At 43.3% G+C, this 20,124-nt stretch overlaps 1 protein-coding gene across 7 annotated transcripts in view; it reads left to right on the forward strand.

Annotated features, from left to right (window-relative positions):
• Nucleotides 1-20,124, forward strand: part of IQCH (IQ motif containing H) — a 258,516-nt gene that overhangs the window by 230,165 nt on the left and 8,227 nt on the right. For 3 of the 7 annotated variants that reach the window (XM_025390843.1, XM_025390845.1, XM_025390844.1), the window contains 2 exons: nt 1,565-1,687; nt 16,407-16,468. The exons of 1 other annotated variant lie outside the window; for it this stretch is intronic. In XM_025390843.1, the coding sequence (XP_025246628.1) occupies nt 1,565-1,687; nt 16,407-16,468 (185 nt within the window). The remainder of the gene's footprint in view (nt 1-1,564; nt 1,688-16,406; nt 16,469-20,124) is intronic. 3 more of the 7 variants (XM_025390846.1, XM_025390847.1, XM_025390849.1) reach the window with 2 other exon arrangements.

Here is a 20,124-nt window from a genome sequence, read left to right on the forward strand (position 1 = left end):
GCAGGAGAGGAAAGGATGTCTATTCTCTGCAGAACACTCAGTCAGCCCTAATTCCCCTGCGTTGTCTCAGAGACAGGAGGCGAGCCGGAGACCTGATTATAATGCATGTCAGGTCACTACGATTCCTTACGGCCAGCTCCAGACCAGCAGCACCTCCTTTTCCTACTCCTGTTCTAAGTCACTGCACAAGCCCGGGTACCTACTTGCCCAGCACCTGTGCACCACCACAGTTCTAGAACCAAGCCAGGCACCTTTATCTTCTATGCCCTAAGGTTGGCCATGGCCCTATATGCAGTTCTCCACATTTCCAGCTATCCAGAGAAAAACTGTTGATTGACTAAGGCAAATATCACATCTCACAAAGAACATGCTATAAAACTGCCAGGATCCAGCACTTTATCTGGTACATATTAAATGTTAAATGTTTCCAGGAAATACGTAATGACAGCACTTTGGCCCTACTATCACCATTCTCTTTGGCATGGCTTTCACTGATAGACAAGCAAGATAAAGAAGAGCAGTTTCCCCAAAGAAAGAAAGCAGCATCAAATTTCTAATGTTGGCCACCTCAAGGAGGTGGTCCATGCTCGGTGACTTGCTGCCAAAGGTTGAAGTACGGGAAGAGCGGGAAAATACCTTTACAGCAGAGAAACCTGTAAAGTTTTTTCACAAACTTCAAAAGCCACTGTAGCCAGGTGATAAAGGTTAACATCATCAGTGATAAGTCACACTGATACCATCTATCTACGCTTGATATGAAGTGAGGAAAATGGCAGTTTGCCCATGTGGTCTTCCTCTCAAAAACACATTACTACAGTCTAATCAGGAGAAAAACATCAGACAAACTGAAATTGAGAGAGATTTCACAAAATGCTTGCCCATTACTCCTCAGCACTGTTAAGATCATCAAACACAGGGAAAGATGTGAAGCTGTCACAGCCCAGAGAAACCTAAGGAGAGATGACAACTAGTTACGGTGTGGTATCTTAGATGGGATCCTGAAACAGAAGAAAGGAATTAGGGAAAAACGAATGAAACAGAAATAAAGTATGGATTTACGTTAATAGTAACGTAGGGCCAGGTGTGGTGGCTCACACTGGTAATCCCAGCATTTTGGGAGACCAAGGCTGGCAGATTGTTTGAGCTAGGAGTTCAAAACCAGCCTGGGCAACATAGTGAAACCCTGTCTCTACAAAAAATAATAAAATTAGCCATGTGTGGTGGCACACACCTGTAGTCCCAGCTACTCAGGAGGCTGAAGCAGGAGGATCACTTAAGCCCAGGAGGCACAGGTTGCAGTGAGCCCAGATTGCGCCACTGCACTTCATCCTGGGTGACAGAATGAGACCCTGTCTCAAAAAATAAAAAGTAATGTAGCAATTTGTTCCCTTAGTTGTGACAAATGTACCATAGCAATGTAAGATGTTAACAATAGAAGAACTGGGTGTGGGGGATATAGGAACTCTCAGAATTACCTTTGCAATTTTCTTGTTAATCTACAAGTATTCAAAAATTACAAGTTTATTTAAATATCTGTTTAATATTCAGTTGTGCTCCTTTCCAGACGCTGGCAACCAGTCGTTATGCAGTGATGACAACCCAGCTAAGACACAGCAATCTCTCACTGGTTTTCCACTACGTTTTTCTTCAGATCTGTAGGGCCCATGGCATTGGCTATGATCTGGAGGTATGAAGGGTTACAGTTGGCCAGGGGTGGACCAAAGGCATGCCTGTGGGTGATCTAGGTAGCTAATAATTTGGTGCCCCTTCAAATAGATATTCTTTAATATTAGTTTGACATGTCTGTAGAGGAAGGCTGATTGCTGCTTGGGGAAGAGCAGATACGCAACTCCACAGAAAGTAGCACTTAGTCCTGGAAAGTTCTACTTCATCACCAATCTTGCACACCCACTTTCGTAAAGCAGAAGCCATGCAAGCTCTCCAGACTTAGGATGCATTTTGGGGACCACCTCATGATCCTGAAGCAGGCCCTGAGCTTCTTGATCCCACCCAAAGCTGCTTATCAATGAATAGCTTCTGTCTTAGTCTGCTGGGGCTGCCATAACAATATAGCACAAGCTAAATGGCTTGAACCACAGAAATGTGTTTTCTCACTGTCTGGCAGCTGGTACGTCCAAGGACAAGGCACTAGCAGATTTAGTTCCTGGTGAGGGCTTGCTTCCTGGCTTGTAAATGGCTGCCTCCTTGTGGTGTCCTCACATATTGGAAAGAGAGAGAGAGATCTCTGTTGTCTCTTTTACAAGGTACCAGTTCCATTAATCAGAGCATCACGCCTACAACGTCATTTAACCTTAATCACTTCCTTAGAGGCTCTCCAATACAGTCACTTGGGAGGTTAGGACACATTTCAGTCCGTAGCATCCTCCTACCAACATATGATAATTTATTTCTGAAGGGAGTGCTGATAAAAACCATTTTCTCTACTTTTGGTCTGTTTCCAATCCTGATGTAGCTGACTAGGGGCAAGTGCAATGCAATGTCTCCTGCCAAAAATAGAACCTCCATTTTGTGCCTAGAGACTCATGTTACTCCAGAGAAACAGTTTCATGTTTTTCCACTTTGATTCAGATTTTCAAGTCTCTCACACTCAGGGCCATTCTAAGACCCTGAGTAACCCTGTACACTCTTACTTATGGAAGACCCACTTCACAGCACCTCAAACATCTTAAAATATATTCATCTCCCACATTAAATATAAGGTATATATAATGACATAAGAATTGAGTAGTAAGCAGTCGATCAGATGTTTTGATTTGTAGATATTCAGTTCTACATTTATTAACTTACATTCTTTATACTTGAGACCAGTACAATTTTCAAGGATCAAATTTTATAAGTTCTATTTTCCTTTTTCTTTTTTCTTTCTTTTTTTTTTTTTTTTTTTTTTTTTTAGACAGAGTCTCATTCTGTCACCAGGCTGGAGTGCAATGCTGCAGTCTTGGCTCACTGCAACCTCTGCCTCCTCAATTCAAGCAATTCTCCTGCCTCAGCCTCCCGAGTATCTGGGATTACGGGCATGTGCCACCATGCCTGGCTAATTTTTGTATTTTTAGTAGAGACGGGGTGTCACCATGTTGGCCAGGATGGTCTCAATCTCTTGACCTCGTGATCCGCCCGCCTCAGCCTCCCAAAGTGCTGGGATTACAGGCATGAGCCACCGCACCCAGCCTCAAATTTTATACGTTCTTTAAAAGCATGCAGACCTTCAGCATGAGGCCAAGTGAATAGAATGGTCTGGCTGACACCTGGCAATCCTCAGCAGGCTGCCAGGCACTGTCAGGGCACATGAGACTCTTTGATTAGATGAATTCGTGCTGTTTGCAGACACGTAAAGTGGAGTTTGGATCCCCTTGCAAATTACATTAAAATTGATAAAATAAAGAGAGAATGAAGAAGCCAGATTGAACTGATTTACCTGAAATTAATTGTTACATCTGCTACACACAATCCCTTTGGAATTAAGTAGTTTTTATCCCCAAACTGATTAGACCAAAACACTTCCACATACCAGAAGATGGTTAAATCTAACTCTAGCTTTATCTGAATCTATTTGTTTTATTTTATTCTAAAATATCAAAAGTAGAACAACTCTGTAAAAAGGCGTATTTGGCAGGGACAGTCTCCTGCCCTTCCCGCCCCACCCCCACCCCCGGCCACCAAAAGTGCTTCATTACTTTCTATTGCCTGAAATTATTATTAGAGATTTATTTCTTGAGCTTAAGACTGTATTTGACTGAAGTTCAAGTACCCTTGGGGTAAGTAAAGCCCCAAACTTTATAGGTTATTTAGTCCTTAGTCTCCGAGTTGATTGGATCTATTTCCAAGAGCAGATTTTATAGGGGAAACAGATGGCTAAGGCCCAGGGAAGCACGTGGATGGCGCAGAGGAGAGGGTTCCACTGAGGGTCAGGGAGCTCACTGAAGACAGCTACAGAAAAGGCAGACAGAGGCCGGGCGCGGTGGCTCATGCCTGTAATCCCAGCACTTTGGGAGGCTGAGGTGGGTGGATCACCTGAGGTCAGGAGTTCGAGTCCAGCCTGGCCAACATGGTGAAGCTCCATCTCTACTAAAAATTAGCCAAGCGTGGTGGCGTGCACCTGTAATCCCAGGTACTCAGGAGGCTGAGGCAGGAGAATCACTTGAACCTAGGAGGCAGAGGTTGCAGTGAGCTGAGATTGTGCCACTGCTCTCCAGCCTGGGCCACAGAGCGAGACTCTGTCTCAAAAAAAAAAAAAAAGAAAGAAAGAAAGAAAAGGCAGACAGGGGCACTGAAGACACTTCCAGCAGAGTTCCATAGACTCACCTCCAGGCCACCCATGCACAACAACTTAAAGAAAGATGAAAGATAAAATGAGAAAGAAGAAGAAATATAGATTAGAGCAACAGATGATGAAACAACGCAAAGAAGAAAAAGATAACAGAAGAAAAGAGAGAGGAGAAAATCCAGAGACAGAGCATCCACTGAAAGAGGAGGAGGGGGCCGGGCGCGGTGGCTCAAGCCTATAATCCCAGCACTTTGGGAGGCCGAGACGGGCGGATCACGAGGTCAGGAGATCGAGACCATCCTGGCTAACACGGTGAAACCCCGTCTCTACTAAAAAATACAAAAAAACCTAGTCAGGCGAGGTGATGGGCGCCTGTAGTCCCAGCTACTCGGGAGGCTGAGGCAGGAGAATGGCGTAAACCCGGGAGGCAGAGCTTGCAGTGAGCTGAGATCCGGCCACTGCACTCCAGCCTGGGCGACAGAGCAAGACTCCGTCTCAAAAAAAAAAAAAAAAAAAAAAAAAGAAAAGAAAAAGAAAGAGGAGGAGGGGATAATCAGAAAGAAAAGGAGCGGATAAGCCGGGTGCGGTGGCTCACGCCTGTAATCCCAGCACTTTGGGAGGCCGAGGCGAGCGGATCATGAGATCACGAGATCGAGACCATCCTGGCCAACATGGTGAAACCCCGTCTGTACTAAAAATACAAAAATTAGCTGGGTGTGTTGGCAGGCGCCTATAATCCTAGCTACCCAGGAGGCCGAGGCAGGAGAATGGCTTGAATCCGGGAGGCAGCGGTTGCAGTGAGCCAAGATCACGCCACTGCACTCCAGCCTGTCGACAGAGCAAGACTCCATCTCAAAAAAAAAAAAAAAAGAAATGAGAAAAGAAAAGGCGCAGATAATAAACAGAAGTACAAGAAAAGAGGGAAGACATACAAGAAAAGAGGGAAGACGTTGAGTCATAAAAATATGAGGAGTCACATGACTATTTGAACATTTTGGAAATTCTCCGGCAGTATCCTTGCTTTATTTTTCCTGAGATGAGTTTTCATCTTTTCAGACCCTGGGGTCCATCCCTGCTCAGGACTCTTCACTTGCTGTCTTAATTGCCTTTTCTTGGATGGTAAGTGGTGAACCAGCATTTATGGAGTGCCTACTGCATACTGGCCTCTGAGCCGAGCACTTTACTTCATTATCTCATTTATTCTTCATGCCTGTCCTGTAAGAAGGTGTTATTTCTTTTTTTTTCTTTCTTTTTTGTTTTTTTTTTTTCCTGAGACGGAGTCTCACTGTGTCGCCCAGGCTGGAGTGCAGTGGCCGGATCTCAGCTCACTGCAAGCTCCGCCTCCCGGGTTCACGCCATTCTCCTACCTCAGCCTCCCGAGTAGCTGGGACTACAGGCGCCCGCCACCTTGCTTCGCTAGTTTTTTGTATTTTTTTAGTAGAGACGGGGTTTCACCGGGTTAGCCAGGGTGGTCTCGATCTCCTGACCTCGTGATCCGCCCGTCTCCGCCTCCCAAAGTGCTGGGATTACAGGCTTGAGCCACCGCGCCCGGCCAGAAGGTGTTATTTCTACCATATTACAGTGAGGACTTTAGGCTTAAAGATTTTAAGCACTTTCCCAGGGTCATACAGCCAGGAATTTTGTGGAACTGACATTTGAACCCATAATTGTCTACAAAGTCAAGCATGATTCTTCGTCTTACATAAGGTGTCCCCTATATGCCCTTTCTCCCCCTAAGGACTGTTTCCCACCAACTGTCTCTATTTCTAAAATATTACCAACCCAGTCCAATAAGAATTCTGGAATCTATTTCCAATATATCCCCTCTAGGTACCTCTTATGTATTCTTCAGCTGGAGAAACACAGACTTCTTTTCATAGCCCCTATGACTATCTCTACATTAAAAAGGAGAAAAAAAAAGTTTAGCAATTGCCCTAAAATTTTATTGCCTTTTTGGGTTATGCTGAGTCTAAAAACAAGATCATTTACCCGAATTCCAGAGTAACCTGCTCCCACTCTTGGGTGAGTTTAATGTGGGTGCTCGTTCCAGAAAAAGAAAGTAACATTAATAACACATCATTGTCAGTGCTACCGAAAGAAGAATCCTCAAAAGTCCTTATTCTCAGCAGTGTTTTTTCTTCCCATTATGATCACAGACTTTCAAATGATGTTCTTGTCCAAAGTCCCAGGGGAAAAAAAGGGGAAATTAGATCACTCTATGAGTTTATTTTTCCTTGACGCATATGGGAAGGGAGCATTGCTGAGTTTGTAAGCAACTTGGTGGATCTCATTCCGGGTATTTTTCTAATGCTGCAGAATACCCCCACTGACTTCCTAATGAAATGAAGTTGTAATGAAAGCCATATGGAGAAAGGCGTCACGTTTACTGCCTGCACCAGTGTGGGGCAGGGCTGGTGTCACACATACACAGGCAGTGTGCCACCATCCTAAATAGCTCCACAGTCACCAGCAATCATTTCCTCTGGCCAGGGTATTGCCATGGTGGGAATCATTTGAGCTGCTCACAAATATTGATTCTCCTCCTTCCAGGCACATAACGAAATTGTATTTCCTCAGCCCTCCTCCTGAAGTTGGGCATGGCCACACAACTTGCTTTGGCCAGTGAAATATAAGCAGAGGTAATACGTGTGCTTGTTATGCAGAAGCCTGTAGGAGCCACTTCCTGAGTTGCCATATCCTTTTTCCTGCCTTGGAAATCATGGAATCACATTGAGACAGAGCCTCCTTCAGCCTGGGTCCCTGCATATACTCACAGTGATCAAAGACCCATGCCAACCCATGTAGGAAATGGAGCAGGACCAAGAACTGCAGCTTTCGTTGTTAGAAACAACCAGTAATTTTGTTGAATTACTGCAACATAACCCAGCCTAACCAGGTTGATACAGAAATTAATATCAAAAGAAGATGCTCCTAAAACAGAAACCTAAAATTTTGGTACTGGCTTGGTGGTCAGGCAATGAGTGGCTGGGAAACTGTTAATGGAAACCAGAAGGATGACAATTCATGTTATGAGGTGGTGAAATATTTGGCAAAATTGATACCTGCAATTACTTGGAAGGCAAATAATATACCTAATGTACCTACAGCTCTAGGAGAAACAGTTGGAAATGTTAGTGTTAATGGTTTATATTGGGCATTGCTGACTGCATTTGGCAAGGTATTATACAAAAATTATGGGCTTCTAAATGAATCAGACATCTTGCAAGCAGAAATGAAAGGGAATAGAGAGATCCCAGAAATTCGGCACTTTGCAAAATGGGAAAAACTGAACTGATTTTAAAGCTCAAAAATGAGAATTTTAAAAATTGAAAAGGCATTTATTTACACAACCAAAATCAATTAAAACTCAGCCCTGCAATATGAGTCAAATTAAAGGCATGACTATACCCTACTATTAAAACCTCTGAATTAAAGTATCTTAGAGTATGAATCCAACAAAGATTACGGCATCCAGTACTGTATTAGTCCATTCTCATGCTGCTATGAAGAATACCCAAGATTGGGTAATTTATAAAAGAAGGAGGTTTAATTGACTCCCAGTTCTGCATGGCTGGGGAGGTCTCAGGAAACTTACAATCATGGCGGAAGGGGAAGCAAACACATTCTTCACCTGATGGCAGGAGAAAGAAGTGCTGAGCAAAGGGGGAACATCCCCTTATGAAATCATCAGATCGAGTGAGAACTCACTATCATGAGAACAGTATAAGGGTAACCACCCCCATGGTTCAGTTACCTCCCACTGGGTTCCTCCCATGACACATGGAGATTATGAGAACTACATTCAAGATGAGATTTGGGTGGGGACACAGCCAAACCTTATCAAGTACATATTTTCATTTAGAAAGACTCTCTCCGGAAAAAGAGAACAGAACAAATGAGTAAAAAGAAAAAGGGTATAGCTCTCCTACTGAAGCCTGATAGTCTTAAGATAACTGAAATTAAGAGAGAGGCATAGAAGCAAGAAAGCAAAGAAATATAGAAAATTTAAGAAGTATCTAGAAAAGAACTCCATGTTGTAGCTATTGGTACTTGTAGCTGATTGAAATCAAACAGATTAGAAACCAACTAAGTTCTTTAAAGAACTCAATGTCAAGAGAAATCTCAGTCTGGATTAAAAGAGACTGTCGCTGCTTAAGACTTTAAACAACCCTTGGGCCCTTAACTATCTACAGGCAGGAAGTGAGTGAGAAAGTTTTAAAATTGCTAAGGATGGCTTGTGCCTGTAATCCTAGCTGCTCAAGAGGTTGAGGCAGGGGGACCGCTCACTTGAGGCCAGGAGTTCAAGACCAGCCTGGGCAACATGGCAAGATCCCATCTCTTAAAAAATCGCTAAGGAAAATATAATCTCTAGTATCCACTTCAGATGTGGCCCAAGGACAATTAGGAAAAATAAATAAAATCTCAGAAGGCAGAGTCAAGGACCACAAAGAATAGTGTCTAAGCTCATGAAGCAATTGGGATCAGAGCTAATCAAGGAACATTTCCCACCCAAAGGATAGGGGCCCTGGAAATGTCTGCCCAGTGGAATATCAGAATTACTACAAAGTCTTGTCTTCTGTTTCTCTCTCATTGTTTCTCTTTCCAAATGGAAGTTACCCATTTAGTGCAGTTACCCAGTCCTGTTCCACCAGTTTTTGAAGAGTGAGGGCTGAATAGATAATTTTGGTTTTTTTCTTTCTGGTTCATGGCTTTTCAGATCAAGAGAGCCAGACCTGATCTAGAAGATATCATGGATCACCCATAGTTATTTCTGTTTGATAGCATTTTATACCTTGTTAAATATTTTCACACATTTTGTTTCATTCTTGCAATAACTTTGAAAGGTAGACATTTTCATTCTGATATTGTAAATGAGGAAGCTGAGACTTAAAATGTTAAATCACTTTGCAAGTTTACTAGTAAAAAAAATTATGTATTATGGTGCTTTCTAATAACTAGCTTGAAAAGAATTTTACACAGAAGTAAAATTTTAAATATCATTGAGTGGGGAGAAAGATGGATAAATACAAACAAAAAGATCTATAACCTAAGATGCTACCTGGGAAATGGGCCTGAGTAAGATAGCAATTGAGAATCTGATAGCCAGGTAGTAACACATGAGCATATTGTTAAGGGAGATACCGGGGTATGTAAGTAGATTGCAGTTGCCTGGGAAAATTTTGCTAACATTGAGGTTTACTTTGGTAGCTGCCTAAGGGTACACTCTTACATCTCTCACATGTAAAATAAAATATGGAATTGTTTTATGGGATAAGGAAAAACAGCTTTGTGTAAGCCTTTCATTTCTGTTGTTTCCTCTGGATGAAGGCTAAGAATATTCCTGGTCACTTTTCTTAGAAAGTTATAAATGTCCTGCCAAATCTAGACATTCTGACTATGACAAGGTATCTTGCAACCAACTAACTCTTTCACTAAAAATGATTATAAAGGCTGGATAGATATATATAAAACAACTCCTTGAAGGTATTGAAGGGCAACTAAAATAGTCTTAAAAGAACAGAAGGGCCAGTCACGGTGACTCACGCCTGTAATCCCAACATTTTGGGAGGTCGAGGTGGGCAGATCACTTTAGGCCAGGAGTTTGAGACCAGCCTAACCAACATAGTAAAACCCCATCTCTACTAAAAATACAAAAATTAGGTGGGCGCGATGGCCCATCTCTCTAATCCCAGATACTCTGGTGGCTGAGGCACAAGAATCATTTGAACCCAGCAGGTGGAGGTTGCAGTGAGCCAAAATCATGCTACTGCACTCCAGCCTGGGCGACAAAGCAAGACTCTGTCTCTAAAAAAAATAAAGAAAGAAAGAAAGAACAGAAGCATCTAAGGTGAGTGCCATATTCACCCAAGTTTTAAAGGACATTTAAAAATGTGTTAGGAAGTAAATCTAAACAGATTTTTTTCTTGACCTCATGACCTTGATCTCTTGACCTGGTGATCCGCTCGCCTCAGCCTCCCAAAGTGCTGGGAGGCAACAGAGACTGGAGTTCAAAACTGTCAAACTGTTTGAGACTTGAGATCCAAAATCCTAGAGCAAAGATGATCAAAGGGAAATGAGCCCAAAAATTTCGCGTATGGATGCCATTTAAACCCCTAATTGACTCATACCTGGTGGAATGAACAGCTCAAGACTCCAGCAAATTCGTGGGAAAAATGTGACAGTAGCTGGGAGGCTAAAGATCTGGCAGATATTTCAAAAGTCACATGCTGTTGGGAAGAGATTGGAGTTCATGTCCTGCTAAATTGAAAGGGTCCTAATAAACACCTCAAGTTTCCAGTGGAGACTGCTAAAGGACCAAACTCTAGGAGTAAGTACACTTTCCTTGCAGAAAAAACTAAACACGAAGCGTGAGGGAAAACCTTTAAATAGACCAGGTCCAACAACAGCTAAAATCAACCCTTAGTCCAGGTGTGGTGGCTTATGCCTGTAATCCCAGGCATGGGATTGGGAGCTGAGGTGGGTAGATTGCTTGAGCCCAGGAGTTCAAGACCAGCCTGGGCAACATGGCAAAACCCTGTCTCCACCAAAAATACAAAAATTAGCAGGGCATGGTGGCACACACCTGTAGTCCTGGCTACTTGGGAGGCTGAGATGGGAGAATCTCTTGGGCCTGGGAACTCGAGGCTACAGTGAGCTGTGATCACGCCACTGCATTCTAGCCTGGGCGACAGAGTGAGACACAGTCTCAAAAAAAAACTTTTAAATACAAAAATAAAATCAGGGGCCGAGCACTGTGGCTCACACCTATAATCCCAGCACTTTGGGAGGCCAAGACAGGTGGATCACGAGGTCAGGAGTTCCAGACCAGCCTGGCCAGCATGGTGAAACCCTGTCTCTACTGAAAATACAAAAAAAAAAAAAAAAATTAGCCAGGGATGGCAGTGCACACCTGTAGTCCCAGCTACCCAAGAGGCTGAGGTAGGAGAATTGCTTGAACTTGGCAGGTGGAGGTTGCAGTGAGCCGAGATCACGCCATTGCACTCCAACCTGGGTGACACAGTAAAACTCCATCTCAAAAAATAATAAAATAATAAAATAAAATAAAACAAAACAAAATAAAATAAAATAAACGCTTGATACATCAAGATGAGCTGTCAGTACTCTACTTGTCTGCCAAAAACAAAAATTTAACCCTCTTTGAAGGAAAATGTTATCTAGAGCTGCTACAATTTTCCATCTTTAATGACCATCATCCAATAAAAAACCATAAGGTATACTAAAAGAGGGACCAAATCATTGAAAACAAAGGGGAAAAATAGAAAAAGATCCACAGGTGACTCATAACTCCACCGGTCCTGGCCACTTTTCAACACAATCTATGAAAGCTAGAAGAGAATGGGAACATAATTTTAAAGTATTGAAAGAAAAGTCTCTGCCAACCAAGCATCCTGTTCCCAGCAGGAATAGAGTTTAAAGACAGGGACTTTAAAATAGCTAGGACTAACATGTTCAAGAAAACATATATGTTTGTAATATATTCATGTCACCAAAGACCTAGAATCAGTTTTTTAACCCAAATGGAAATTCTGGAACCAAAAATTAGTGTGACAAAATTAATAATTTAATATATGAATTTAATAGGTTATCAGAACAAACGACTAGCGAACTAGAAAACAAGCCAGTAGAAAAAAAATTCCAACTTACACACAGAGGGAGAAAATGATGAAAATGTAGAAAAAGGCTTCAGAGATACATGCAACATGGAGGAAACCATCTTTAACTTTCCTGCAATTAGTGTTCCACAAGGACAGGAGGGAGTGATTTTATATAAATACTGGCTGGGAATTTCCTACAACTAGTGAAAGACATCAAAACGCATATCCAACCTCATTCAAAAAGCACTAAAAACCTCAGGCAAGATAAATATAAGGAAAATCACACCTGGGAACATCATGATTATACTCCTAAAAATTGAAGAGCAACAGAAAATCTTTTATTTTTATTTTTATTTTTGAGACGGAGTCTCGCTCTGTCACCAGGTTGGAGTGCAGTGGCGCAATCTCAGCTCACTGCAACCTCCACCTCCGGGGTTCAAGCAGTTCTCCTGCCTCAGCCTCCTGAGTAGCTGGGACTACAGGCACGCGCCACCATGCCCAGCTAGTTTATGTATTTTTAGTAGACATGGGGTTTCACCATGTTGGTCAGGATGGTCTCAATCTCTTGACCTCATGATCAGCCCACCTCAGCCTTCCAAAGTGCTGGGATTACAGGCGTGAGCCACCGCGCCCAGCCAAGAAACAGAAAACCTTAAAAGTAGCTAGAAAAAATATAATTACCTGACCTTCAAATGAGCAATAAGACTGCTAGCTACGTTTTCTTTTCTCTTCTCTTCTCTTATCTTTTTTTTTTGAGATGGAGTCTTGCACTGTCTCCTGGGCTGGCGTGATCTTGGCTCACTGCAACCTCCTCTGCCTGCCAAGTTCAAGCAATTCTCTCCTACCTCAGCCTCCTGAGTGGCTGGGACTACAGGTGCGTGGCACCATGCCTGGCTAATTTTTTTTTTTTTTTTTGTATTTTTAGTAGAGACAGGGTTTCACCATGCTGGCCAGGCTGGTCTCAAACTCCTGACCTTGTGATCCGCCCACCTCGGCCTCCCAAAGTGCTGGGATTACAGGCGTGAGCCACCAATCCCAGCCAGTTTTCAACATAATCTACGAAAGCTAGAAGACAATGGGAACATAATTTTAAAGTATTGAAAAGAAAGTCTCTGCCAACCAAGCATTCTATTCCCAGAAGGAAAAAAAAAAATCCATTAAACATCCCACATATCCCTGGAAATGAAACCTCTGTGAACTTGTTCTGCATATGGGGATTTGATGCCAGATTATTGCTGATGCTCCTTCTCAATATAGAACTATTTTTTAAAAGGGGGTTATAAACTTATGAAATGGGAACCACTTGTTGGAAAGGATTTGTTATATTTATGTTAACCATAGGTCCCTAGAATAGCACTGTCCAACAGAAATATAATGAAAACCACTAATGTAATAAACCACAGAGATAATTCAAAATTTTCTTGGAGCAACATTTTTTAAAAGTTAAAGAAATAGGTAAGGTTAATTTTTAAAATATATTTTATTTAATACAGTATATTGAACATTTCAACATGTAATCAGTATGAAAATTACTGAGATATTCCTACCTTTTTTGTACTAAGGCTTTGAAAGCCATGACACATCTCAGTTTGTACTACTAGCATTTCAACTTCTCAGTTGCCTCATGTGGATATTGGCTACCATATTGGACAGCACAGTAAGGGATGCCAGAGATGTACTAGGCAGTGGTTCTCAACCCTGGCTGCCCATGAGTGACCTCAGTGAGGAACTTTAAAGAATGCAGATGCTGGCCAGGCACGGTGGCTCACGCCTGTAATGCCAGCACTTTGGGAGGCTGAGGCAGGTGGATCACCTGAGGTCAGGAGTTTGAGACTAGCCTGACCAACATGGTGAAATCCCGTCTCTACTAAAAATACAAAAATTAGCCAGGTGTGGTGCCATGCGCCTGTAGTCCCAGCTACTTGAGAGGCTGAGAAAGGAGAATTGCTTGAACCTAGGAGGTGGAGGTTGCAGTGAGCCAAGATCACGCCACTGCACTCCAGCCTGGGTGACCGAGTGAGACTCCATCTCAAAAAAAAAAAGAATGCAGATGCTCATGCAGGGCTGCAATTAGGGTAAGGCAAGTGAGGCACTCTTCCTGAGCACAAAATTTAAGGAAACACAAACACACACATACACACAAAACCCTCATTAATAAAGATAACTAATATTTTAGTGCAATATTTTAACAATCAACATTACTGCAAAAAATTCATTATGAATAAAATATCAAAATTTTTAATGAAAACAGGACCAGATTACTGATTTTTTCCTTTGCCTTGGGCTCCAATATGACTCAGCATGGCCCTACGCCCATGGCCCACCCAAGACCAAATAAGTCAGTATTTCTGGAAGTAGGGCCCAGGCATTAGATGACTCTAATGTGCAGCCAGCATTGGCAGCCACTGTTTAGTCCACTGTCTGTCCCAAAGCTCAGATTTCCTGATAAAGTGGGAAGTTGATGAGTGGTCATAATTCTGGCATGTGATTTCTTTTACCAAAGCCCCAGAATATAGTTTCCTTTTTTGAGCTTTCCAGTGAAGGGAAGTTCACAACTTCACAAGGCAGTCATTTCCACTGTTGGACAACTCCAGGGTTACCTCTTATTTATTTGGAGAAAACTGTGACAAGATAATTAAAAAAAAAAAAAAAATGGTAAAGCCATGCCTCTCATACAGATATAAAAATAAACACATGATAAAGATTTTATTTACAGAAAGAATTGCCAGGCACAGTGGCTCATGCCTGCAATCCCAGTACTTTGGGAGGATGAAGCTGGGAGGATCACTTGAGCCCAGGAGTTCGAGACCAGCGTAAGCAACATGGCAAAACCCTATCTCTACTGAAAAACATACACAAAACTTAGCTGTGTGGTGGCACATGCCTGTGGTCCCCAGTATTCAGGAAGCTGAGGTGGGAGGATCACCTGAGCTTGGGGAGGTCGAGGCTGCAGTGAGCTGTGATTGAGTCACTGAACTCTAGCCTGGGTGAGAGTGAGACCCTGTCTCCAGAAAACAAAACAAACAAAAAGAGGGAACTAGGCAGATATTATAACGGGTTCAAAAGAGAATCCCAAAACAGACATCTTTATAGCTCAGGAATATTGAAATTAGCAAATGGAGGCAAAATAGGTTTTTCCACAAGGGAGCAGGAAAGGGAAATCAACTCAGCCTTTACCAGACTGGACAGAATTTGCTTGTCTATCAGTTACCTATACTTTACAGAATTGTAAAATATCTCCCATAGAATCAATCTGATAAGGCAGCAGGGAGTGCTATAGACCAGCAATCCCCAACCTTTTCGGCCCCAGGGACCGGTTTCATGGAAGATGATTTTTCCATGGACATGGAGGTGGGTAGAGGGAGTATGGTTTCAGAATGAAACTGTTCTACCTCAGATCATCAGGCATCAGTTAGATTCTCATAAGGAGCATGCAACCTAGATCCCTTGTTTGTACAGTTAACAATAGGTTTCCTGCTCCTATGAGAATCTAATGCCACCTCTGATCTGACAGGAGACGGAGCTCCGGTGGTAATATTTGCTTGCCTGCTGCTCACTTCCTGCTGTGTGGCCCGGTTCCTAACAAGCCACAGACCTATCTGAGACCAATCTGGTACCAGTCTGCAGCCCAGGGATTGAAGACCCCTGCTATAGACAACATATAGTTTCCCATTGAAGTACAAATTTCTTTCCACAGAACAAATTGCTACCATATATATATATATAATTTTTTTTGAGACAGAGTTTCACTCTCGTTGCCCAGGCTGGAGTGCAATGGCATGACCTCGGCTCACTGAAACCTCTGCCTCCCAGGTTCAAGTGATTCTCCTGCCTCAGCCTCTGAAGTAGCTGGGATTACAGGCGCCCGCCACCATGCCCAGCTAATTTTTTGTATTTTTAGGAAACACGGGGTTTCACCATGTTGGCCAGGCTGGTCTCGAACTCCTGACCTCTTGATCCGCCTGCCTTGGCCTCCCAAAGTGCTCATCTGTCACCCAGGCTGGAGTGCAGTGGCGCGATCTCGGCTCACTGCAACCTCTGCCTCCCGGGTTCAAGCGATTCTCCCGCCTCAGCCTCCCAAAGTGCTGGGATTATAGGCGTGAGCCACTGTGCCCAGCCTACCCTGTATGTTTTTAACCTATCACTCTTAGAACAGTGGTTTTCAAATTTTGATGTACACAAGAATCATCCAAGAAGTGAGGTAAAAGACAGATTGCCTGCCAAGTCTTCTGAGCTTGGATGATGCCCATGAAAATGCCTTTTTAACAAGCACACTAGATGATTCTGATGCAGGTGTTCTGAGGATCATACTCAAAAAGCACTCTTCTAGAACATACTTACTCCAAATTGAGACAGCCTTTTCAAATGTGTTCTCATAATATCTGAAGGTAACTCTAGATTTCAAATCAAATCAATCTTAGTAGTCTTTCTGTGCCAGTAACATTTTCTGTACTTTGTTTCTGAAATAATATACTATTTCTTTTCTCCCCATTGAAATTTTACAGGACAGGCAAGGAACTGTTTTTATATTATATGAGCACATGAAGAGACACAAGTTGGGAATGTTGTGAGTATGAAGTGTATCTGTGAGTTGAAACAAGCTAAAGAAATAGACAATCACGGCTAACAAGAATGATGCTTCTCATGCATTTTAATCAGCATGCTGATTTATTAGAAGTCTATCTTTATTTAGATCTTCAGGTATTTTATTTTGTTTTTTGTTTTTTTGAGACGGAGCCTTGCTCTGTTGCCTAGGCTGGAGTGCAGTGGCACAATCTTAGCTCACTGCAACCTCCACCTCCCGGGTTCAAGCGATTCTCCTGCCTCAGCCTCCCGAGTCGCTGGGATTACAGGCATGCACCACCATGCCCAGCTAATTTTTGTATTTTTAATAGAGATGGGGTTTCACCGTGTTGGCCAGGATGGTCTCGATCTCTTGACCTCGTGATGCGCCCGCCTTGGCCTCTCAAAGTGCTGGGATTACAGGCGTGAGCCACTGCGCCCGGCCTAGGTATTTTATAAAATGACTTTAGATGTGTCAATGGGGGTTTATAAATATAATTGATTAATTATCTGAAATTGATGGGTAAAGTTTAGACTTAACAACATATTATACCCAAATGCATACACAGATAAGGCACATCAGATCTCACTATGGGGACCCAGCTCAGTTGTCCTGAGTGTGGAAGGCAGTTGCCATTCTGGCATACTTAGAAAAGTGCTCTGTGCTCTGGTGACTTCACACGATGTCCCCACAACAGGCAGGATCTGTAGCTCCTCCTCAGATCCAGTTTCATCCCGGGCGCAATCTTCTCAAGGTACGCATGTGCTGAGCACAGACTGCTGGCAACACTCGGAGGCTTCCGCATTCCTCCCAGATTTCCCTCTGGGATATTTTGGAGTCTAGCAAAGTTGTCTCCTATCTGGGACTCAGAATTTTAGAGCCACAACCTTGAGTCATCTCTTATTTCGTATCTTGGCACATGGTTACTTGGTACCTTTAAGTCATCCTACCTAATTGGGAAACTGTCTCTGCCCTGTGTTTCTCTTCCTTGTAACCTACAGCAGTGTAGACATTGTGGCCTCACACTGAAACACACAGAAACATATACACAAAGATCTGGTCTCATAAACACTAACCAAATAAGATCCAGTTCCTCTACTAAGCATTAATGTTCCTATGTGGCCTCAGTCCTTCCCTCCCCAACCTCTGCTCCACCCTCCTATGGTCAGTCTCCTGGAAACTGATCCAAAGAGGTACACACTACAACAAGCAAATGGCTGCATAGGACAGGCCTCAACTTCCCTATCCAAAGTATAGTCCTTTGTTCTGCCAAAGCATTGTCAGCTATAACAGACCATTATCAATACAGTGATATTCACCCTCATCGATCCTTTTGAACTTAGGCAAATGTTCTGGTTCCTTCCCCTTTGGAACTAGAATGTGGCTACAGTTTAATCTGGCACTTACAGTCTCAAATGCTTCCCATCACCTGGGAAGGGAAGCTGGCTGTTTGAGTCCTCCCCTCGAGTTTCAATCTTTCCCCAAGATCCCATAAACATGCAAAACTTATTGGGTCTTGTTAAGAACGTCACTTCCCTAGGGAATCTTCACCCATTTGTCACACTGCCCTGATAGCAACAGAAATGAGACCTCAATCCATAACATCCCAACAAGCTTGCCTTCATCTTATCTACGCAGGCCTTCACATCCAGAATGATAACAGAGCCTCTGGGCATGTGCAGAAAAGGATCAGCCCCTTGCTTCCCAGTGGATTTCTGCCCCTCAGCTCCCTCCCTGCCCTACCTTTCCCTACCAGAAAATTTGAAAGCATGTTATCTACTGTGCCAGGCACAGTTCTAGGTGCTGGGGAAACAGCAATGAGCCCTGCTCTCAGAAAGCTGCCACTGTAGAGGGGTGGGCATACAGTAAACAAGTAAACAGGTAAACGTGGTCTAGCATGTCAACTGCTGACAAGCCAGGAAAGGGGGACAGCAGTTCACTAGTAGCTGGAAGATCAGAGATTAAATACTTCCTATTTCACTCTCCCCAAACGACACAGTGATGTCAGAGCTGGGCAGAACACAGACCACCAGGAATTACTGGGACTAGGAGAACCAAGCAGTCATCTGGATTTGAAGTTGGCAAGCATGGGAATAAGAAATTTGTTTTTTCCCAAGTTATGAATCTAATTAAGCAGGAAACATTCAAGGTCCAAGTATATTTCTAAGCCCAGGAATTCAGACAGATGCGTTAGTTAGGTACAAAGAACTAGAAATCAGAACCTAGAGATATGAACTCTGTCTTACTGGGCACCAGCTGGCATGAAAGATTAACTGCAAAGGAGAAGCTGGGACAGGACTGGAACCAGACAAACCCTTCTGTACATAGGATGAGGCTGGGAGGGGTTAGCTCCCTTTGGGTGATGGGAGAAGAGCAACCAGACAGGCCAAACACAGGACCCAGGATTCAGGTGCCTGGAGGTCATCCTGAGAAGCAACCAGCTCATACCATCAGGAAAGTTCCAACCACAAAGAGTAAAGGGACAACCTGAGAGCTAGGTCGTGGGGAGCTTGACCAGAGGCACTCAGGAGGCCACTTTTGGAGACCCAGGCTGATAGGGGGTGGCATGAGGAAAGCCTTTCAGCAGGCAGCAGAGCCCAGCAGAGGCTGACACTCAGGAGCAGGACTTGTGTCCTGGAATTGATGGGATGAGACAGGGGTAGCATCACCAAGGCAGAGGCAGAGTTCCTGAGGTATGGGCCACAGGAAGAGCAATGCAGGTGGGTACTCGGGCATAGAGGAACCAGGCAAGAGGAAAGCCATCACAGAAAGTAGGAGATAGAAGAAGAGCCTGTTCTATGAACAGAAACTCCCAGTCATCAAACTGACCTAGCAGCAAGGTGGATTTGATGCTGAAGCCTACAGAATTAATAATTAGACTGGTTACCAAAAGGAACTTGCCCAGCTGTCCCTACACCTGCACCTGAGATTTCAGGCAAGGATGCCTTGACCTGCAGGCTAGTTTCAATGGTAGAAATAGTCCTATTGGTGTACCTTCTAGATGGTTATTGCTATTCACGCATCCTTCAGGGAGGGCACAGCTGACATGGACCTCTCGAAAGCCTTTAGTCCTTTTCTATTGTTTTCTGCCCATCTTATTCTCATCCCTAACTGCAGTCATAGAACCAGAGAATGTTAGAACACAGAAGGGCCTCAGAATTAACTGATCCTTATAGACAGGAAACTGAGACTTAGGGGCAATGATTTGCTTGGGTCACACAGTATGTGGTCTGTCTCCTGATCCTGAAGTTAGTGTTCTTTTCACTACACCACAAAGCCTATGCTGAGTGACCACCTTGTATAGGGAGCCCTATAATGCTACAGGATAGTTTGCAAGTTGTCTCTGAAATCTTAAAGTGGATGTTCAGGTTTATAAAGATGGCTGTTCATGAACAGGGCACATTCTCCTCTGACAATAGGCAGGACACTCATTAAGTGGTAGGAATCACTTGTACACATGAAATAGAAAATAAACCCCAGACAAAAGTCTCCAGAATACTGAGATGCAAATGTCTCCATAGACAAGGAAATCATTCAGCAAGGATCACACTTAGTGACATTCTCCTAAAGGAACTTACACCATTTTTAAAATGAACTCATACAACATCCTAGCTCAGTGGTAGACTTTTACTAGAAATGACCGACCCTATTGCTATATT

Source organism: Theropithecus gelada, chromosome 7a (assembly GCF_003255815.1).
Source record: "Theropithecus gelada isolate Dixy chromosome 7a, Tgel_1.0, whole genome shotgun sequence".
Classification (NCBI taxonomy): Eukaryota; Metazoa; Chordata; class Mammalia; order Primates; family Cercopithecidae; genus Theropithecus; species Theropithecus gelada.